The 23710-nt window shown below is 42.7% G+C and overlaps 1 protein-coding gene across 1 annotated transcript in view; it reads left to right on the top strand.

Moving 5' to 3' along the window:
• LOC110490939 (piezo-type mechanosensitive ion channel component 2) overlaps positions 1-23710 on the top strand; it is a 159715-nt gene that overhangs the window by 69497 nt on the left and 66508 nt on the right. The window contains exon 5 of the mRNA XM_036944026.1: positions 16479-16641. Coding sequence (XP_036799921.1) covers positions 16479-16641 — 163 coding nt within the window. The remainder of the gene's footprint in view (positions 1-16478; positions 16642-23710) is intronic.

The following is a 23710-nucleotide window of genomic DNA, read 5'->3' as shown; positions in this document are numbered from 1 at the left end:
AATTTTTGAGAGGAATGGAAGATTCGATATAGGCCGATAGTTTTTTATATTTTCTGGGTCAAGGTTTGGCTTTTTCAAGAGAGGCTTTATTACTGCCACTTTTAATGAGTTTGGTACACATCCGGTGGATAGAGAGCCGTTTATTATGTTCAACATAGTAGGGCCAAGCACAGGAAGCAGCTCTTTCAGTAGTTTAGTTGGAATAGGGTCCAGTATGCAGCTTGAAGGTTTAGAGGCCATGATTATTTTCATCATTGTGTCAAGAGATATAGTACTAAAACACTTGAGTGTCTCTCTTGATCCTAGGTCCTGGCAGAGTTGTGCAGACTCAGGACAACTGAGCTTTGAAGGAATACGCAGATTTAAGGAAGAGTCCGTAATTTGCTTTCTAATAATCATAATCTTTTCCTCAAAGAAGTTCATGAATTTATCACTGCTAAAGTGAAAGTCATCCTCTCTTGGGGAATGCTGCTTTTTAGTTAGCTTTGCGACAGTATCAAAAAGGAATTTCGGATTGTTCTTATTTTCCTCAATTAAGTTAGAAAAATAGGATGATCGAGCAGCAGTAAGGGCTCTTCGGTACTGCACAGTACTGTCTTTCCAAGCTAGTCGGAAGACTTCCAGTTTGGTGTGGCGCCATTTCCGTTCCAATTTTCTGGAAGCTTGCTTCAGAGCTCGGGTATTTTCTGTGTACCAGGGAGCTAGTTTCTTATGAGAAATGTTTTTAGTTTTTAGGGGTGCAACTGCATCTAGGGTATTGCGCAAGGTTAAGTTGAGTTCCTCAGTTAGGTGGTTAACTGATTTTTGTCCTCTGGCGTCCTTGGGTAGGCAGAAGGAGTCTGGAAGGACATCAAGGAATCTTTGTGTTGTCTGTGAATTTATAGCACGACTTTTGATGATCCTTGGTTGGGGTCTGAGCAGATTATTTGTTGCAATTGCAAACGTAATAAAATGGTGGTCCGATAGTCCAGGATTATGAGGAAAAACATTAAGATCCACAACATTTATTCCATGGGACAAAACTAGGTCCAGCGTATGACTGTGACAGTGAGTGGGTCCAGAGACATGTTGGACAAAACCCACTGAGTCGATGATGGCTCCGAAAGCCTTTTGGAGTGGGTCTGTGGACTTTTCCATGTGAATATTAAAGTCACCAAAGATTAGAATATTATCCGCTATGACTACAAGGTCCGATAGGAATTCAGGGAACTCAGTGAGGAACGCTGTATATGGCCCAGGAGGCCTGTAAACAGTAGCTATAAAAAGTGATTGAGTAGGCTGCATAGATTTCATGACTAGAAGCTCAAAAGACGAAAACGTCATTTTTTTTTTTGTAAATTGAAATTTGCTATCGTAAATGTTAGCAACACCTCCGCCTTTGCGGGATGCACGGGGGATATGGTCACTAGTGTAGCCAGGAGGTGAGGCCTCATTTAACACAGTAAATTCATCAGGCTTAAGCCAGGTTTCAGTCAGGCCAATCACATCAAGATTATGATCAGTGATTAGTTCATTGACTATAATTGCCTTTGAAGTAAGGGATCTAACATTAAGTAGCCCTATTTTGAGATGTGAGGTATCATGATCTCTTTCAATAATGACAGGAATGGAGGTGGTCTTTATCCTAGTGAGATTTCTAAGGCGAACACCGCCATGTTTAGTTTTGCCCAACCTAGGTCGAGGCACAGACACGGTCTCAATGGTGATAGCTGAGCTGACTACACTGACTGTGCTAGTGGCAGACTCCACTATGCTGGCAGGCTGGCTAACAGCCTGCTGCCTGGCCTGCACCCTATTTCATTGTGGAGCTAGAGGAGTTAGAGCCCTGTCTATGTTGGTAGATAAAATGAGAGCACCCCTCCAGCTAGGATGGAGTCCGTCACTCCTCAGCAGGTCAGGCTTGGTCCTGTTTGTGGGCGAGTCCCAGAAAGAGGGCCAATTATCTACAAATTCTATCTTTTGGGAGGGGCAGAAAACAGTTTTCAACCAGCGATTGAGTTGTGAGACTCTGCTGTAGAGCTCATCACTCCCCCTAACTGGGAGGGGGCCAGAGACAATTACTCGATGCCGACACATCTTTCTAGCTGATTTACACGCAGAAGCTATGTTGCGCTTGGTGATCTCTGACTGTTTCATCCTAACATCGTTGGTGCCGACGTGGATAACAATATCTCTATACTCTCTACACTCGCCAGTTTTAGCTTTAGCCAGCACCATCTTCAGATTAGCCTTAACGTCGGTAGCCCTGCCCCCCGGTAAACAGTGTATGATCGCTGGATGATTCTCAAGTCTAATACTGCGGGTAATGGAGTCGCCAATGACTAGAGTTTTCAATTTGTCAGAGCTAATGGTGGGAAGCTTCGGCGTCTCAGACCCCGTAACGGGAGGAGTAGAGACCAGAGAAGACTCGGCCTCTGACTCCGACCCGCTGCTTAATGGGGAAAACCGGTTGAAAGTTTCTGTCGGCTGAATGAGCGACACCGGTTGAGCGTTCCTACAGCATTTCCTTCCAGAAACCGTGAGAAAGTTGTCCGGCTGCGGGGACTGTGCCAGGGGATTTATACTACTATCTGTACTTACTGGTGGCACAGACGCGGTCTCATCCTTTCCTACACTGAAATTACCCTTGCCTAGCGATTGCGTCTGAAGCTGGGCTTGTAGCACAGCTATCCTCGCCGTAAGGCGAGTACAGCGACTACAATTAGAAGGCATCATGTTAATGTTACTACTTAGCTTCGGCTGTTGGAGGTCCTGACGAATCGTGTCCAGATAAAGCGTCCGGAGTGAAAAAGTTGAGTAGGAAAAAACAAAAATATAAACGGTAATTAAAAAGTAAAAACCGTACATTTGTCAGGTAGCAAAACAGGTTGGCAACAAAACGCACAGCAACTCAAAAACAAGTCTGCAAGTCGTCGTGGTCTTGTTGATATCATTTGGCAAATATGCCTGACCTTTTGCACACTAATAGCAGATTTATAACAGATATTTGCTCAACTTATGATGTCACACTGTAAACACAGTTCTCAGTCTATTCAAGACTGGAAGTCTATTGGAAGTCTATTGGCCTCTACGAGCACGCTAGCAGATACCCATTGACGGGAAGTCTATGAGTATCTACTAGCATGCTAGCAGTTAGCAATGGTTTTTGAAACTACCTATAACTTCCTTCTTACTGGACACCGAGACATAAAAATGGTATCCCCTAGTTCATCTGTCTCTGGGGAAGTAGATAAAGGGCATCATTGCTAAAATCCCAAAGTATCCCATTAAGTTTAGGGTTAGGTTTAGGTTTAGGGTTAAGAGTATGGTTAAGGTTAGGGTTAAGGTAAGTGTCAGTTTTAGGTTTAAAGTTGGTTTAAGCGTCATCTGTGTTCTTGTAGTCTCTCCCGCTCTGGTCTGTCTCAGCCCTGATGCTGCTGCTGCTGCTACGGCGCCTCTCCTCCTGTTGCTTTGTGGGAGTCTGGGAGACAGTTGAGTGACAGTGATGAATGTGTACCAGACAGGAGCCTGTGGAGCCCACTGAGTGATGGGTCCTACTTACACCCGGCTCTGGAGTGGCCTAGCCCCTTAATGGAGCTCCTGTTTCACATGACATACAGCACTGGAAAGTGAGACTGGGAACGACTGTAATGAGGGAGGACCATTACAGACAAAGGAAGCTCCAAATGAATGTGACACTAGTGTCCTTTCCAGGGGACTTATCAAAGAATCTTGGGGAAATCAACTTTTTTGTGTTACATAAAAAATGAATCAGAATGTCTATGTAATTGTGTGGAAAGGTTGTTAGTCACACTTTCAAGTGTATGAGGCCAGGTGTAAATGTGTAAATCTTTATTTTCTTGATACTGGTTATTGGTCTAGTTTTCATTGACTACTAGTCTGTCATATTATTTCACGGCGAAGCAGTGTGTCTGAACTACAGTACTTTTCGGTAGTTACGGCATTCCAGCTTTGCCCCATTTGTCACACCCTGACCTTAGTATTCTTTGTTTTCTTTGTTATTTTGGTTAGGTCAGGGTGTGACATGGGTGATGTATGTGTTTTGTTTTCTCTAGGGGTTTTGTATGTTTATGGGGGTGTTTTCTATTCTAGGTGTTTTTGTAAGTCTATGGTTGCCTAGATTGGTTCTCAATTAGAGGCAGCTGTCTATCGTTGTCTCTGATTGGGAACCATATTTAGGCAGCCATATTCTTTGGGTATTTTGTGGGTAATTGTTCCTGTTCCAGTGTTCCAGTGTTTAGGGTTCACGTTACGGGACTGTTTCATCTTCGTTCCTTTTGTCGGTTTGTTGTTTTTGTTCGGTGTTTAAGTGTTCCCATTAAATATGGATTATCATCATGCTGCATCTTGGTCCTCCTCTCTTTCACCCAAAGACAATCGTTACACCATTTTGATTGTAATTTAACCTGGCTGGCTGGGAAGAGGTTGTGAGTGTGTGTGTTTGGCAGGAGGCTGGGGCTTCGGTACGAGTCATGTACCTGGCTGGAGCCTATAGCCAAACAGTAGTATTAGTAGTTTACGTAATATGACCGTCTGTCTGCTCTGTTATCAGCACCATACGTTAGTGTTAATCAAAATCAAATGACATGTTATTTGTCACATGCACCAAATACAACAGGTATCACCTTGAAATACTTACTTACAAGCCCTTAACTAACAGTCAGACAGTAGCTGATTCAAACTGTGGAGAGGCGAGGAAACGTCACTGTCTATCATGTAGATTTCTGTGTAACAAAGACCTTTCTGTCAGGGTCAACATCAGTGTCTGGCATCCACATTTCTAGGTTTATAAAAAAAGGACAACCCTTTCTGTCAAATTAAAAACTTAACTAGATTTAAGTTAGACTTTGATGTATTCACTGTAACGCACAGTTGCTGTTGTGTTCCCCTCAGTAGAGTGAGATGAATTGGCTTGGAATGAGCTGGGTCCTCTTGGCTGACGTTCAACCGTGTGACGCAACAGTGAGGGGAATAACAGCGTGGAATTTACCCATCTCATTTTGTATTTCATTGTTTCTTTCCTTGGCAGAGTCGGTCAAGCTGGTCTACATAAATGGTTTATTTTCTGCAGGAAAGATTTCTTACTAACAATGGGCATAAAAGCTTGAAATGTGGTCACTGGTTCCCATAGGAAATGTGTTGCACCTAGAATAACCACATGAGAATGGAGATTTGTTGAGAGGAATGTACTGTACAGTGCCTTCAGAAAGTATTCATACCCCGAGACTTATTCCACATTTTGTTTTGTTACAGCCTGAATTCAATATGGATAAAACTTTTTCTTTCTCACCCATCTACAAACAATGCGCCATGATGACAAAGTGTAAACATGTTTAGAAATGTTTGCAAATTTAATGAAAATGAAACACATAAATATCGCATTTACATACAGTTCCATTCAAAGGTTTGGACACACCTACTCATTCAAGGGTTGTTCTTTATTTTACTGTTTTACTACATTGTAGAATAATAGTGAAGACATAAAAACTATGAAATAACACATATGAATCATGTAGTAACCAAAAAAGTGTGAAAATATATCAAAATATATTTTAGATTTTAGATTCTTCAAAGTAGCCACCCTTTGCCTTGTGGAGGCCAGGTCATCTGATGCAGCACTCCATTACTCTCCTTGGTCAAATAGCCCGTACACAGCCTGGAAGTGTCCTGTTGAAAAACAAATGATATAGTGTGACTAAACCGCAAACCAGATGGGATGGCGTATCACTGTAGAATGCTGTGGTAGACATGCTGGTTAAGTGTGCCTTGAATTCTAAATAAATTACTGACAGTGTCACCAGCAATGCACCCCCACACCACCACGCCTCCTTTTCCATGCCTCATGGTGGGAACCACACATGCGGATATCGTCTGTTCACCTACTCTGCATCTCACAAAGACACGGTGGTTGGAGACAAAAATCTCAAATTAGGACTCGTCAAACCAAATTACAGATTTTCACGTGTCTAATCAAATCAAATCAAATGTATTTATATAGCCCTTCTTACATCAGCTGATATCTCAAAGTGATGTACAGAAACCCAGCCTAAAACCCCAAACAGCAAGCAATGCAGGTGTAGAAGCACGGTGGCTAGGAAAAACTCCCTAGAAAGGCCAAAACCTAGGAAGAAGCAAGTCTCTTCTTGTTATTGGTGTCCTTTAGTTGTGGTTTCTTTGCAGCAATTCGACCATGAAGGCCTGATTCACGCAGATTCCTCTGAACAGCTGATGTTGAGATGTGTCTGTTACTTGAACTATGTGAAACATTTATTTGGGCTGCAATTTCTGAGGCTGGTAACTGTAATGAACTTATCCTCTGTAGCAAAGGTAACTCTGATGGTTTTTGCGACTGCACTTGAAGAAACTTTTAACATTTTTGAAGTGTTCCGTATTGACTGATCTTTATGTCTTAAAGTAATGATGGACTTTCGTTTCTCTTTGATTATTTGAGCTGTTCTTGCCGTAATATGGACTTGGTATTTTACCAAACAAGGCTATCTTCTATATACCACTGCTACCTTGTCACAACACAATTGATTGGCTCAAACACATTAAGAAGGAAAGAAATTCCACAAATTAACTTTTAACAAGGCACACCTGTTAATTGAAATGCATTCCAGGTGACTACCTCATGAAGCTGGTTGAGATAATGTCAAGAGTGTGCAAAGATGTCATCAAGGCAAAGGGTGGCTACTTTGAAGAATCTCAAATATAAAATATATTTTGGTTACTACATGATTCCATATGTGTCTTCACTATTATTATACAAAGTAGAAAATAGTAAAAATAAAGAAAAACCCTTGAATGAGTAGGTGTGTCCAAACTTTTGACTGGTACTGTTAGTATTCACACACCTGAGTCAATACTTTGTAGAATCACGCTTGGCGGCGATTACAGCTTTGAGTCCTTTTGGGTATGTCTGTACCAGCTTTGCACATCTGTATTTGTGGATTTTCTCCCATTCTTCCTTCCAGATTTTCTCAAGCTCAGTTAAGTTAGACGGGGAGCGGCGGTGAACAGCAATCTTTTCACAGATTGTCAATGGGATTCATGTCTGAAGCCACTCCAGCATTGCTTTGGCTGTATGCTTGGGGTCATTGTCCTGTTGGAACGTAAATCTTCGCCACAGTCTAAGGTTGTTTGCACTCTGAACCAGGTTGTCATTAAGAATTTGCCTGTATTTGACTTCATTCATTGTTCCCTCTATCTGCTGAAAATACTTTCCCATAGCATGATGCTGTCAGCACAATGCTTCACGGTAGGGATGATGGGTGATGAGCTGTGCCGTGCCTGGTTTTCTCCAGATATAGCGCTTTGCATTCAGGCCAAAGAGTTATATTTCTGTCTCATCATATCATAGAATATTTTGTCTTATGCTCTGAGTCTTTGATGTGCCCTTTTGCAAACTCCAGGTGTGCTCTCATGTGCCCTTTTTCTCAGGAGTTGCTTCCGCCTGGCAACTCTCCCATAAAGCCCAGATTGGTGAAGTGCTATAGGTTCTCCCATCTCAGCCAAGGAACTCTGTAGTTCTGTCAGGGTGGTCATTGGGTTCTTGGTCACCTCTCTGACCAAAGACCTTCTTGCCCAGTGGCTCAGTTTGGTTGGACAGCTAGCTCTAAGAAGTCTGGGTAGTTCCATATTTTTTTAATTTCCCAATGATGGAGACCACCATGCTCTTGGAAATTGTTTGAAACCCTTCCCCAGATATATACCTCATCGCAATCTCTGAGATCTACAGACAGTTCCTTGGATGCACTGTCAACTGTGGGACCTTATATAGACAGGTGTGTTTCTTTCTAAATCATGTCCACAGTTGAATTGGATACAGATGGACTCTAATCAAGTTGTAGTGACTTCTCAAGGATGATCAAAAGGAAATTGGATGCACTTGCGCTCAACTTCGAGTGTCATAGGAAAGGGGTGTGAATACTGATGCACATTGTATTTCTGTATTTCATTTTCAATATATTTGCAAACAATTTGAAAAACACGTTTTCACTATGGGGTATTGTGTGTAGATGTGTAAAAAACATTTTTTTTTATCCATTTTAAATTCAGTCTGAAACACAAAAAAAATGTGGAATAAGTCAAGGGGTGTGAATACTTTCTGAAGGCACTGTATGTATTAAGCAAGTGACCTCCGTCATGTGATCTCCATCGTCGCTTCAGGGCAGCACTTATGTCCTTCTCTATTCCTCTTTGGGAGCCTTCTACCCATAATACCCATAACCATGTTTTGTAGTGGTTGGTGCATCGAGGTAAAAGTCCATTTTGTTTCCTTTCACATGGAGATAAGCTTAGGATCATGTTCACAATCTGATGTTTGTGCGTGTTAAGTCAAACTGGGCTTTTGTATCTTATGTTATTTACTCTTGTTTCATTGTCTACAATGAAACAAGATTTCCTCTCTATCATATCGACATCCCCTCACTATTGTTCCGAGGGCAGCTGAGTATTGTGCAACATTTCTAGAATCCTATTCCCTGATAGAATCAGGGAATATCTCCAGATGTGGTTTGATTTTGTAACGACTACTGTTTAGTCTGTGAAACGTTTTACGTGGTGAAACCCAGCGCACTCAAAGACTCCAGTGTCTGCTTTCTGTTCCTCTGACTACTACACAATCCAACAGTTTACATACTGCATGATGGTGCTTTGAACTGTGACATTTCTATACTATGTTGTTGTTATTTGGGGAAAAAGAGTCATGTTCACACACCCAAACTAGCGTACAGTAGCTGAGATGGATAAATCTAGTCAGATTTCCAAGAGCTGTCTGGGTTGGAGCAGGTGGACTATTTCAGAGCTGTGACTGTTCCTTGTTCCTCAATGAAGTCTACTCAGTGCTGCCACCATCTATTTACCATATACATCTCTTGAGTATAATCTACTGCTCCACAAATACCCTAATCTATTAATTACACATGTATTTCTGTTAAACACGGGGTCACAGAACATTTTCCACCCTCTAATGTATAATTCTCAAATCAGTTGTTAAACTCCAGGTCTTTAATAATGTTGGGCTGGATATTGCCAGCCGGCCAGGTGCTGGCCTGGAATATAAACCAGTGATATGTGAGGCCTGAATCGTGCCACTGTGCTGCCCTGTTTCTCTTGGCCCGACAGTGTGCCTGACGGTCTGTGGTACTCTGTGGACGCTGCCAGCCTTGCCCGGACCTCGCCAGGACTGCGCTGTACTCTGAGGGCTGCCGGTGGCGACGCGCCAAACGTCCTCTGTTTACTGTACAAACAATTAAGGCGTAATTGCTGTCTAGCGACGGCCCAGAGCATATTGGCCGACTTGAAACAAGCCGGTTAAAGGGATTTACAGGGGATTAAAGATGAAGTGAGGAGGAAGTGTTGAATGTCCTGAGAGATACAGTACCAGACAACCAGATAAGCAGGATATTGTCGGCGGGGATCAAGATTTTGCCTAGAACAGATCGGTAGGAACACCTGTTGTAATTGAGTATGAACCACCTGTTACAACCACGTGTCACCTGTTGCATTCACAACTTTAACTTTCCCTTCTTCGGTAGTCAACAACTATATCTTTTTTGTATTCGAGAATGAATAAGCTAAACATGTTCCTCAAGGCTTACACCAAAAAGTTATTGTACAAGCGACGGACAGAGGTATAAGAAGAAAAACGGGTCGTACTGTCTTATTTGGTCGTCTGTGCCTCTGGTTGCTTCCTGTGAATTGTGGCTTTTTCTCCCTCCTTCCCCCCTGCTCGATGACTCAGAGCAAACAGCGGGGCTAAATGAATCATACTCACGACCTGTCCTCCATTTTGTGAGGAAGTAGTTCTAGTAAACATATCCAGACTACCCTCCTTAACCCCTTGTGGTACAGTCTTCTTTTAATATGCTGGACGTGATTGGTTGAGTTCCATCATTAGGCCCCTGTGTCGGCCAGTGGTGTGACCAGTGTTGTGACCCTCTGCACATTCTTTGTGCTGCCGGAGTGACATTTCACAGTTTTAGCGGCAATGTTCATCGATATTGGAATACTTTCTCCGAAAAATGTAGCGTCTCAGACAGTAGTAGAAAACATTGTCCTTCCTATGTATCACCTCCTCGACTGGATGGGACCCTTTTTTAGTGTGTGTTTTATAACTGGATGCCATATAACAGTTACCACACCATGCTGGCTTCTGGTGAAGACCTATCTCTGCCATTATGTGTGTCACTTTGCAAACAGCTCATCCTTCCCACAACCTTCCTTCAACCTTCCTGAGGCCTCAAGGCCCTAAGTCGACAATTGCAGTCTGTCTGTGTGTTGGCTTCCTAATCATCCCGTTAGCTGTGGTTTCCCTAAGCACAGGAACAGTCGACCAGGGCATCGGCTTTCAGGTTTTTATATGCTATATGAGAGGATGGCGGCACAACCGTTTACCATTAACCCTCCCTTGTTATTATCGTTCCCCTCGAAGCTTGATGATGAATTGAATTACGTTTGAACCATTCTAGTTGTGTGTCGTTCAGCCTGACATGGATATTACTGTATGTTAAAGTGGGGTTTTCTAAATGACAATTGGCAGATTGTTTGAAGGAATCACAGTTTCAATGGCACAGGAACAGTTTATTCTTGCCATTTGGGAGCTGGAGTTGGCATGTGTGTGTGTGTGTGTGTGTGTGTGTGTGTGTGTGTGTGTGTGTGTGTGTGTGTGTGTGTGTGTGTGTGTGTGTGTGTGTGTGTGTGTGTGTGTCTGTCTGTCTGTCTGTCTGTCTGTCTGTCTGTCTGTCTGTCTGTCTGTCTGTCTGTCTGTCTGTCTGTCTGTCTGTCTGTCTGTCTGTGTGTGTGTGTCCGTCCGTCCGTCCGTAACTAAATAGATTCTTCATATTGATTACAGTATCATAAAACAGCCTTGAATAACAATACGTTTATTTTTAAAGTGGTTCAAAACAATACCAGTGGCCTAGGCTACGTGAAGATCTTGGCATTGCAGTCAGTTTTTTGTGTGTGTCCGTCCGTCCGTCCGTCCGTCCGTCTGTGTGTGGCAGGAGATGGTCTGCTCCAGAAACTCAAAATAAAGAGAGCACCTTGCCCCCTGACACTCGTAAATACATCTTTGCTTATGTCAATTAACCATCTCCAGAAATGCCATCTATTTATGTTTGGATTCCATAAACATAACCACATTTTGTGTGCGTGTAAGGTCCCCATGATATTCAGGACATTTGGATACTAGCTGATGATTATGCTATTCATGTTAAACAGTCTACTGAAGCCGTGCGGCTAAAGGCTTGGATCAGAATCGTATGCTGATCATGCACAAATCCGTGGCTCACAGACAATCCTTTCAAAGTATAGGTATCAAAGCACTTAAACCTGGGTTGTTTTTCTCCATACTTAAATCCACCCCAGCCACATAACTCCTGGGCTACCGACTTATCCACATAATTGTTAAATATGATCTGTGTTCACATTTCCTCCATTTCCTTTGATGAACGACATGCTCTCCCAGCTCTGATGTGTCTACGGAAAGCCCAGAAACTTACCAAGGACTCCATCCACCCAAGCGGTACCAGAGCATCAGGTCTCATACCAACAAGATCTGAGACAGCTTCTATCTCCAAGCAATTGTATGTGTACAGTGCATTCGGAAAGTATTCAGGCCCCTTGAGTTTTTCCACATTTTGCTACGTTACAGCCGTCTTCTAAAATGGATTAAATCATTTTTTCCCCTCATCAATCTCCCATAATGACAAAGTGAAAGCAGGTTTTTAGAAATGTTTGCAAATGTATATAAAACAAAAAGCAGAAATACATTATTACATTAGTATTCAGACCCTTTGCTATGAGACTCGAAATTGAGCTCAGGTGCATCCTGACAGCCAAGACAACGCAGGATTGACTTCGGGATAAGTCTCTGAATGTCCTTGAATGGCCCAACCAGAGCCTGGACTTGAACCCGATCGAACATCTGTGAAGACACCTGAAAATAGTTGTGCAGCGATGCTCCCCATCCAACCTGACAGAGCTTGATGGATCTGCAGAGAAGAATGGGAGAAACTCCCCAAATACAGGTGTGCCAAGCTTGTAGCTTCGTACCCAAGACTCAAGGCTGTAATTGCTGCCATAGGTGCTTCAACAAAGTAAAGAGTCTGAATACTTATGTAAATGTGATATCAGTTTTTTATTTGTAAGAATTTAGCTAAAAAAAAGAAAAGAGTTTTGCTCTGTCATTATGGTGTATTGTGTGTAGATTGATGAGGGGGACACACGATGTAATCCATTTTAGAATAAGGCTGTAACGTAACGAAATGTGGAAAAAGTCAAGGGGTCTGAATACTTTCCGAATGCACTTTACATATCTACCTCAATTACCACATATTCCTGCACATTGATATGGTATTGGTACTCCTTCATTCTTATATGTTGTATTTCTCATGTGTTTACATGTTTTTCTTCTTCTTCTTGAACTCTGCATCGTTGGGAAAGAGCTTGTAAGTAAGCATTTCACTGTGGTGGTTGTAACCTGTTGTATTCGGCGCATGTGACAAATACAAGTTGATTCAATTTGATGGACCTGGACGCAACAATAGTGGAAACCCGCAATAATTCATTAGGAACTTGCACGAGAGATCTGATTGGATTATGGGACAACCAGATATCCCGCTAGGTCGTTGAGATACGTTCAGTCAGGAATTTCAAAGCTATTCTCTCAGATGTCCTCCAGTCAATGATCTTAGTGGTCTGTCATTATTGGGTCATGGACTCCATATTATCACTCTCATGGGGTGTTCTGGTACCGAAATCAATGAATTAATGAGATTCCTCTTTGGGAAATTGTATTTAATGAGTTTTCACAGTGCATTTGTTAACATGTTCCATGTCCCAATGCAAGTTGTTGAATGATTGAGTTGTAGTTGACTGTGATTGAAAGAGGGGAGAACGCAGATCATGTTTTTGTGGATTTGCGAATTAAATACATTTGGCATGTCGAGTGACGTGCTGGCATGCCCGTGCGGAATGTTTTAATTAGGGTTAATGGGAAAGTAATCTCCTCTGTGGTTAAGATGTGCATTCAAACACACACACAGGATAATGGATGAAAAATGTATCCCACAAATCCTCATTACATCCAACATCTCTTAACGTACAGTTGATGGAACATGCATTGACTGGATACTGGGTGATACTGGGTGTTACTGGGTGGTGTAGAGCAAACAAAAGGTACAATAGTGGAAGTAGGTGAACGCAAAGTCCTCCAAGATCTTTTAGGATCTTCTAAGCTATTTTAACAATTAAAAAAACACCAAGAGAAATAATCTTCTAAGATCTAGATCCTTGATCATTCTAAGTTTGTCATTGTGATTGGAGTAATTTTCTTAAAATCATATTATTATTATTAGGCCTCTATGAATTGAAGTTCTTTCTATTCTGATGTGGGTAGTTTTGATATCTTCAAAACTAGACGACATGTTTATTTTGAAATGGTTAAGTTACTGTAAATGCAAATAGTTGTGTTGAAGACTTTCTAGGATTCAGGTTGAACTCCATATCCCAGGTTTGTGTTATTAGTTTGAACAACCTCGTCTTGGCCGTACTCTGAGCTGTCTATTCCCTCCCTGGCACCTTGGTGTGTTGGAGCCCTGCCGGGCACCCTGGAGAGCCAGGGGCCCATAGTCTACTCCTATGCCCTATTGATAGACGTGCCAGTGTGTCCTCAAGGCCTCAAGTCCAGTGCCAGTTAGTCTTTCATAATACCTAAATCGAGTTAGCTCGCTAGCTAGTGCAACATTTTGTTATGGCTTCCGAAAAGAACTGCCAGTCAACAGATAGCTCTGTTCACTCTCGGTAGCAGCCTGTCACTGTATCCATCAACCAGTTACATTTCTATGTTTTTTTTCTTTGTCTATGAAGACAAGATATCTTTCTAGAGATGAGACTGACAGGCTAAATCTGTACAGTTCATCAAGCCACTTTGATGGCCTCCCCTTTAATGCCGCTTCCTGGAGTAGAGATGGTTAAAGGTGGTTATTTATCACACCCGTTATTATCTTTGGTCCCAAATCAATGCCATGTGCAAGGGTTTCTGTTGCCAGCTCTCAACTCCACAGCTCTGTCTTTATGAGCAGGACTGAGATGAAAGACGCTTTAAACGGCGAGAGAGAAGCAAACCGTTTAGACACAGAGAGGCTTCATTACAAAGAGCTTTTGTTGACTCTGCTATTTGGGCCCCCGTTTTTTTCATGTGTTTTTATCTAGTGTGTTAACTAGCGCCGCCTGAAGCTTATGAATGTTTTACGAAGGCATATATCGCTCGGTTCAAAGCGTCTGCGTCTGTGCCCTCCCCTGGCCACTCGCCTTTGACAGTAGGGGTTCATGCGGAGCGAGCACCATGGGAATCCAAACATTTGTTTAAAGTTTTATGCAACACAACAACAAAGCAAAACAAGCATGCGAAAACTCGGATATCCATCTACTGCTATACTGTGGCAGTATATCCTGTCTACGGAGATATCTGCTGCTCGTGGCAGTATATCCTGTCTACGGAGATATCTGCTGCTCGTGGCAGTATATCCTGTCTACGGAGATATCTGCTGCTCGTGGCAGTACATCCTGTCTACGGAGATATCTGCTGCTCGTGGCAGTATATCCTGTCTACGAAGATATCTGCTGCTCGTGGCAGTACATCCTGAATATCCTGAGATTATACAGCCAATTCTTCTAATACCATCACAGGGGCCCAACTGCCATTGGCCTCTTGGGGAGAGGTTCCTGTGCAATGGCTACCTGCTTTTTAAAAGTGCCTTCCTTGACGCCTTCAAACTGATAACAGAATCCGATTCACTATCAATCTTTCTACCTTTAGACTCGGTCAGCCCTTCCAAACTAACTGACTGTTTACACACTAATATGTAGATGTGTTTTTTCTTGTTTGACCTGGCTCTTTTTCGGAGCATCATCACTAATGTGAAGCTCCTTGTGCTCTCCCACGGTGTCCCTGGCCGTGCCTCTGGCGATGTCTAGGTCCCACCCCGATCACACAGTCTCCCAGAGTGCATTGCACTATGACTCACCAGAAATACCAGCCTCCTGAGCTGTCTTTGGTTCATAGAGGGTGTACTGTGTTGTGTGCTCCCACATCGGCCTCTTATGAAAAGCTCCCTACCAGCCAGAAGCCAGCACTGTGCGCCCACACTCCAAATTCACTAACAGAAAATGTAGCTCAAAAGGTTTCTCTGAAAATGTCACTTCAGCTGTTTAAAAAAAAAAAATTCTCCTCTCTCTCACATCTGCCTAGTGTTGCTACTGAGCAAATAGAAAAGTTGAGAAGTTACACTTTTCAATTGAAATTGGGGTTGGGGCGGTGGCATTGAAAGAAGGCCATGGTAAAGATTGGATGGTTTCATTTCACTCGAGATGTTTTTTGGGCCAATAGAGGAGGACCAGAGTTGGACCCACTGTAACGGACACAGCACAGCATACAGTTCCAGAGCATGGGCAATAAGAACCAGCCGACCAGCACTGTAACAGGGCGGACAGTGGGAATAACTCACGCCTTTTCTGTGGAACAAAATGTTTTCAGTGTATTTTAAGAGGCTAGTGCAGTGCACTACTGAGCAAAGGGCACCCGTAAAAACTTCATTTCATCTCAGGCGTTATTTTAGCTCGAAGGGGGTTTTGGAAGTTTGAATGCACATGTTTTATGACATTTGTTAAAAATGTAATACAGGCCATGCTTTTATTGGTGTGGGTTGAGAAAGGCCTGTAAAACACTGTGTATAGTACATAATGTATAGGACAAAATGTATAGATACGATGTAGAGGACAATGTATAGGACAATGTATAGTACACAATGTATAGGACACAATGTATAGGACACACTTTATAGAGACGATGTATAGGACAATGTATAGTACACAATGTATAGACCGGCTGTACTTTGGCATTATATAGCCATTTCCTTATACCTACTTTGTTTACCTTTACATTTTTCATTTCCTCATTGAGCCTCTGATTTACTTCAATAGCCAATCCACCGTGTTTTGTGTGAGAAAACAATTCCTGTCAACAATATTGGAATATGAATGAATGTGGTTGGCCTTCATTTTGTTACCAGTCAGGTATAAGAGGAAATACTGCACCCATATATTTATAGAAGAGGAATTCAGACTGTAAACTATTTAACGATTACACTACTTTGTTATGATCCATAAAAGCCATTAAGAGGAATGTTTTGCATTATATATAAACTAGCTCTTAACCACACCACATTGTGTTTACCATCGTCTCGTGGTAAAGACATAGATTGTAAATGTACAATTGAAGCGTAATTGGTACAGTTTTCATTTTATCAATGCTGGCGTCAAATATCGACACTCAACTTACAGGAAACCTTATAAAACAATACAGTATAGGCTACTGCATCTGAAAATGACAGAATAACACAGCAATTATCCTCATCTCATCTGTCCTGATTGGCTTACCATTTTTCCTTCTTTCTCTCTGTCCGTGTGTGCAGTGTCCGAGGTGCCGATGCAGGAAACGGCATCCGTGTGTTCATCCCAGACATCGGCATGTTCGTGGCGGGCCTGGTCACGTGGCTGCTGTGCCTGAGTCTGGAGGAGAAGCAGCAGGTGAAAGACACGTCGCAGCAGCACAACGCCAACTGCGAGCCAGATCAGGTGAGCTCATCATCTCTCTACAGAGAAACGTTGGGCCCTGGTCTATTTGGATTTAGATGGGAACCCTAAACTTCCAACACCCTTATCAATGTCTGATGTAATACAGCGCAATACAGGCCAGGAACTTACAGAAGAGTAATGACAGGACTAACAGAACCCGAAGAAACAAATACTTGAACTTTGTCTTATAAACTCTCTCCAAATACTCTGCTGTCCTTCGTCTGTCCTGTTCCGATATTTTGGGGTAAAATTGGGCTTACACTGAACTTATCTGGGGCTAGAGTAGAGAATTCCTGGGGCAGTTTGGTTACCACAACAGAAAGTTGTGCAATCATAGGCAATCAGTGAAAGTGTAAGCTCTTAACTCCTTAACATTACATGTTAATCCTCAGTAATCCAACCAAAGACTCCACCCTTCCTCATCTTGGGGATATGTTTGGTCATCAAAACACACACACACACTGTCTCCAGTGCGCTGGTCTCTCAGAGCATGGAGAGCTGCAATCCGTCTTCCTATTTTATAGCAGGGGGGCTGTTGGCTGCTCACTTCCAGGTGCACTAAATTAGACCCTGCAGCTCCGGGAGAGCGTAATAAGTGAAGCACATTACTGTCTGGATGAATACCAAACTGCCATAATTTGTGTGCGTGTGTGTGTTTGTGCATGTGTGTGTTTGTGGGGGGGATTTTTCCCAGGACTGTGATTCTCTCTCTTTCCCTAGTGAAGGGGCACTACTGCTGTGTTTGATCAGCCTCCCTGAGCGTGTTGGAAAGCTTCTTTCCCTCTGGAGCCACTCTGTTGTTCTGGCAACACACACACACTGGTGGAGCCTGTTCATCTGGCAGAACACCCGCCACAACACAGATGTAGGCCTAGATGAAATGCCTCGGAGACGAGATAGCTGTTGTACAAGTGAGAAGCGAATGAGAGGGTGGGGATAGGTGAAGGTCAGTTGATGAGAAACACAGCAACTCTCCTGAAATGGGCCTCGGGTTGGGTCTCGGCAGCCAAAGAGATTGCGTTCGGCAGCCGAACAGGAAATTGGGGGGTTTGTCATATTCCTCAATGCGGATGTGAATTTGTCTTTGTTCATTATGTTTTGTGGGTGATGGAGGGGCCATTCCAACAATGGTTACCATATAACATGGGTCATTCCAACAATGGTTACCGTATAAAATGGGTCATTCCAACAATGGTTACCATATAAATGGGTCATTCCAACAATGGTTACCATATAAATGGGTCATTCCAACCATGGTTACCATATAAATGGGACATTCCAACAATGGTTACCATATAAATGGGTCATTCCAACTGTGGTTGCCGTATAAATGGGTCATTCTAAATGTATATTGCTGTACAAGACTCTAGATATCTAGATTTAGTTGACCATGTGGTTTTTACTAAAGTTGAGTATCATCAGTCTAAAGGATTATTTTGGGTAGTGGATAATTAAGTAGTGTTGCACCAGCTAAACATTGCATTGATATACCCAATTATTAATGCAGTAAAAATGAAAAGCATGTAATCTTTTTGTAACCATTTTATGGCATTAAGTTCAGTCCTTGGAACTGTTTGAACTTGATCACTTGATTCAATTTAAGAGCCCCTTATTGTAAAAACCTTGGTCTCCACCAAGTGGGTCTCCAAATGAAAGTTATGACAAATGCCTGATGTTCTTTTCCCCTCCATCAGAATAAGAATGTTGGGTTTCTCTCGGCAGCCGTGAAGAAAAGGTCCTATTTTTTTAGTCACTTCATTCGGCTGTTGGCTAGTTGGGGAACTGTGAACACATGTCAAATTTGGGCCCTTTGGTTCTTGTTGTAGCCTTGTTCTGCTGGCCAAGACCATGGCAGAGAGAGTGACGCCCATACAGTGCATTCAGAAAGTATTCGCACCCCTTTACTTTTTCCACATGTTGCTGTGTTACAGCATGAATTTAAAATGGATTGAATTTAGATTTGTTTTGTCACTGGCCTACACACAATACCCCATAATGTAAAAATGGAATGATGTTTTTCAAAATTAATTACAAATTAATTAAAAATTAAGAGCTGAAATGTTTTGAGCCAATAAGTATTTAACCCCTTTGTTATGTCAGGCCTAAATAAGTTCAGGAGTAAAAATGTGCTTAACAAGTCACATAAGTATCTGTAACGTCCCTAGCAATGTCTAGCAATGATCAACAACCAGTTTGCTTGAATAGTGGGCAAATGTTGCACAATCCAGGTGTGGAAATCTCTTAGAGACTAACAGTTGTAATCGTTGCCAAAGGTGCTTCTAAAAGTGGTGTTAATACTTATGTAAATTAGATATCTGTATTTTATCTTCAATACATTTGCCAACATTTCTAAAAACATGTTTTCACTTTGTCATCTATTTAATCAATTTTGAATTCAGGCTGGAGCACAATAAAATGTGGAATAAGTCAAGGGCTATGAATACTTTCTGAAGGCACCCCCTCTCCTGACCCCTGGTGAACCTCTGCGACCTTGGGCTTGTGTGACTCGGTTCTGCTTCTTTGACTTTAACTCGAGTACCGTCTTCCACAATGCCTCGATTGATCCATAGCTCCCTGGCACCTTCGTTTGGCCTTCGTTATGTGGCCCGTTCCCTGCAACTCTCTGTTTTTTTCTGCCTTCATTTGACACATACCAGCGTGCGTCCTGTTCCAAGGTCGAGCTGTTTTCGGCCATGTGGCTCAGACCAGCTTTTGCAAAAAGTCTTGGAGTCCTGCTTATTTTTTTCCTTATTTTATGATTTTGGCGTCTCCTCCTCTGTCTCATAGGCCAGTATTTGACCTGGCTGCTAACACTCTGGTGTAACAGATGTGAAACGGCTAGCTTAGTTAGCGTGGGCGCTAAATAGCGTTTCAATCAGTGACGTCACTTGCTCTGAGACCTTGAAGTAGTAGTTCCCCTTGCTCTGCAAGGGCCGCGGCTTTTGTGGAGCGATGGGTAACGACGCGTCAGTTGTTGATGTGTGCAGAAGGTCCCTAGTTCGCGCCCGGGTATGGGCGAGGGGACGGTCTAAATTTGTACTGTTACATTGATGCTGTTGACCCGGATTACTGGTTGCTGCGGAAAAAGGAGGAAGGTCAAAAGGGGGGTGAGTGTAACAGATGTGAAACGGCTAGCTTAGTTAGCGTGGGCGCTAAATAGCGTTTCAATCAGTGACGTCACTTGCTCTCCGTCACTCCCCTTGCTCTGCAAGGGCCGCGGCTTTTGTGGAGCGATGGGTAACGACGCGTCAGTTGTTGATGTGTGCAGAAGGTCCCTAGTTCGCGCCCGGGTATGGGCGAGGGGACGGTCTAAATTTGTACTGTTACACTGGCTAGTTTTCTCCCCCTCTGTCTCATAGGCCAGTATTTGACCTGGCTGCTAACACTCTGGCTAGTTTTCTCCCCCTCTGTCTCATAGGCCAGTATTTGACCTGGCTGCTAACACTCTCCCTAGTTTTCTCCCCCTCTGTCTCATAGGCCAGTATTTGACCTGGCTGCTAACACTCTGGCTAGTTTTCTCCTCCTCTGTCTCATAGGCCAGTATTTGACCTGGCTGCTAACACTCTGGCTAGTTTTCTCCTCCTCTGCCTCCTCTGTCTCATAGGCCAGTATTTGACCTGGCTGCTAACACTCTGGCCAGTTTTCTCCCCCTCTGTCCCCCTCTGTCTCATAGGCCAGTATTTGACCTGGCTGCTAACACTCTCCCTAGTTTTCTCCTACTCTGTCTCATAGGCCAGTATTTGACCTGGCTGCTAACACTCTCCCTAGTTTTCTCCTCCTCTGTCTCATAGGCCAGTATTTCACCCGACTGCAAACACTCTGCCTAGTTTTCTCCCACCGTTTTGGCATGTCATGTGTTTACTCTTGATGGTTTTCTCCTCCCTCCTTGAGCCACATCTTGTTTTGCAATCATTGGCGTATAGATGGCCTGCTTTGACACCAGCCTGATTTATGTGGTGCCAGGGTGAGTCACAGTCATTACATGTATGGGATGCCTCTGAGACCGTGACACAGTGACAGGTGAGGCACCAGACTGATTGACTGTTGGCAGGACACAGGAAACACAACATTAATATCCACCGCCTAATGTATTTTACTCTAAGTGGAGTGTGTGGTTCATGTTATGTCTGACTCTGTCTAACTCTGTGACATAAAAGCATTACCTTTATTAAAAAGATGCTTGGCTCCCAATGTTGGGCTCCTGTCTCCATGGGCACAGCTCTCCGTCTCTCTGTCTCTCTCTCTCTCTCTCTCTCTCTCTCTCTCTCTCTCTCTCTCTCTCTCTCTCGTTGGCTGTCCATCTGTAATTCAATAATTCACTTTGACTGAAGTCTGAGGTCCATTTTTCATGCCTAATTTTAGGGATGTGTTTGTGTAATCCCCACCACTACTCATTTTGACATTCTCTGTGTGTTAATCACCGAGCTGTCTAAACGCCAACTGACTAAACCCCTCTCCGATGCCTCTCCGATGCCTCTCCGATGCCTCTCCGATGCCGACGGAATCGTGCGTGCCTAAACCACAAGAACACATGCCTTCCGAAAGTATTCAGACCCCTTGACCTTTTCCACATTTTGTTACGTTACAGCCTTTTTCTAAAATGTATTAAATAATCTACACACAATACCCATAATGACAAAGTAAAAACAGTTTTATAAAAAAGATAAACAGAAATACCTTATTTACATAAGTATTCAGACCCTTTGCTATGAGACTCAAAATTGAGCTCAGGTGCATCCTGTTTCCATTGATCATCTTTGAGATGTTTCTACAACTTGATTGGAGTACACCTGTGGTAAATTCAATTGATTGGACATGATTTGTAAAGGCACACACCTGTCTATATACAGGTGTGCCAAGCTTGTAGCGTCATACCTAAGAAGACTCGAGGCTGTAATCGCTACCAAAGGTGCTTCAACAAAGTACTGAGTAAAGGTTCTGAATACTTATGTAATTGTATTAGTTCCGTTTTTTTATTTTTTATTAGCAAAAAATTCTAAAATCCTGTTTTTGCTTTGTTATGGGGTATTGTGTGTAGATTTTTCCTCTCCAATTTTAGAATAAGGCTGTAACCTACCAAAATGTTGAAAAAGTAAAGCGGTCTGAATAGTTTACAAAAGGCACTGTAATCCTGCGAAAATCCTAATTCGTGCAACATTAGTCTTAGCTCAATATTTGTGTTGCCGCGGAATGTGCCGCTCACAGCGCACCAGCACTTCCTAATCTTTGTCTGTTTTGCTCCCATTAACAATACATTTGCATTCCAGCGCCAGGGGAAGGAGACACATCTGGTCGACATTAGCTGGGGTTGTGTTTTCGACAGCGGCAGTGCTACATTTCACATGAACATTTTAGTAATTTAGAGAGGACAGGTTAATAGGTGATAAGGGGACGTACAGTAGTGCGACGTACAGAGCGACGTACAGTAGTGAGTGCATACATTTTATTTTGTGCTAGGGTTACTAGACTCCTCTCTTTCTTACCTCTCCCTCTTTTTCCTCTCTCTTCCTGTACAGTGCCTTGCGAAAGTATTCGGCCCCCTTGAACTTTGCGACCTTTTGCCACATTTCAGGCTTCAAACATAAAGATATAAAACTGTATTTTTTTGTGAATAATCAACAACAAGTGGGACACAATCATGAAGTGGAACGACATTTATTGGATATTTCAAACTTTTTTAACAAATCAAAAACTGAAAAATTGAGCGTGCAAAATTATTCAGCCCCTTTACTTTCAGTGCAGCAAACTCTCTCCAGAAGTTCAGTGAGGATCTCTGAATGATCCAATGTTGACCTAAATGACTAATGATGATAAATACAATCCACCTGTGTGTAATCAAGTCTCTGTATAAATGCACCTGCACTGTGATAGTCTCAGAGGAAGGACCGTTAAAAGCGCAGAGAGCATCATGAAGAACAAGGAACACACCAGGCAGGTCCGAGATACTGTTGTGAAGAAGTTTAAAGCCGGATTTGGATACAAAAAGATTTCCCAAGCTTTAAACATCCCAAGGAGCACTGTGCAAGCGATAATATTGAAATGGAAGGAGTATCAGACCACTGCAAATCTACCAAGACCTGGCCGTCCCTCAACTTTCAGCTCATACAAGGAGAAGACTGATCAGAGATGCAGTCAAGAGGCCCATGATCACTCTGGATGAACTGCAGAGATCTACAGCTGAGGTGGGAGACTCTGTCCATAGGACAACAATCAGTCGTATATTGCACAAATCTGGCCTTTATGGAAGAGTGTCAAGAAGAAAGCCATTTCTTAAAGATATCCCATAAAAAGTGTCGTTTAAAGTTTGCCACAAGCCACCTGGGAGACACACCAAACATGTGGAAGAAGGTGCTCTGGTCAGATGAAACCAAAATTGAACTTTTTGGCAACAATGCAAAACGTTATGTTTGGCGTAAAAGCAACACAGCTGAACACACCATCCCCACTGTCAAACATGGTGGTGGCAGCATCATGGTTTGGGCCTGCTTTTCTTCAGCAGGGACAGGGAAGATGGTTAAAATTGATGGGAAGATGGATGGAGCCAAATACAGGACCATTCTGGAAGAAAACCTGATGGAGTCTGCAAAAGACCTGAGACCGGGACGGAGATTTGTCTTCCAACAAGACAATGATCCAAAACATAAAGCAAAAAAAATAAAATGGAATGGTTCAATAATAAACATATCCAGGTGTTAGAATGGCCAAGTCAAAGTCCAGACCTGAATCCAATCGAGAATCTGTGGAAAGAACTGAAAACTGCTGTTCACAAATGCTCTCCATCCAACCTCACTGAGCTCGAGCTGTTTTGCAAGGAGGAATGGGAAAAAATGTCAGTCTCTCGATGTGCAAAACTGATAGAGACATACCCCAAGCGACTTACAGCTGTAATCACAGCAAAAGGTGGCGCTACAAAGTATTAACTTATGGGGGCTGAATAATTTTGCACGCCCAATTTTTCAGTTTTTGATTTGTTAAAAAAGTTTGAAATATCCAATAAATGTCGTTCCACTTCATGATTGTGTCCCACTTGTTGTTGATTCTTCACAAAAAAATACAGTTTTATATCTTT

This window comes from Oncorhynchus mykiss, chromosome 15 (genome assembly GCF_013265735.2).
Source record: "Oncorhynchus mykiss isolate Arlee chromosome 15, USDA_OmykA_1.1, whole genome shotgun sequence".
NCBI classification, from domain to species: Eukaryota; Metazoa; Chordata; class Actinopteri; order Salmoniformes; family Salmonidae; genus Oncorhynchus; species Oncorhynchus mykiss.
The sequence above is the reverse complement of the archived record's forward strand: the minus strand, read 5'-3'. Positions and strand labels throughout refer to the sequence as shown.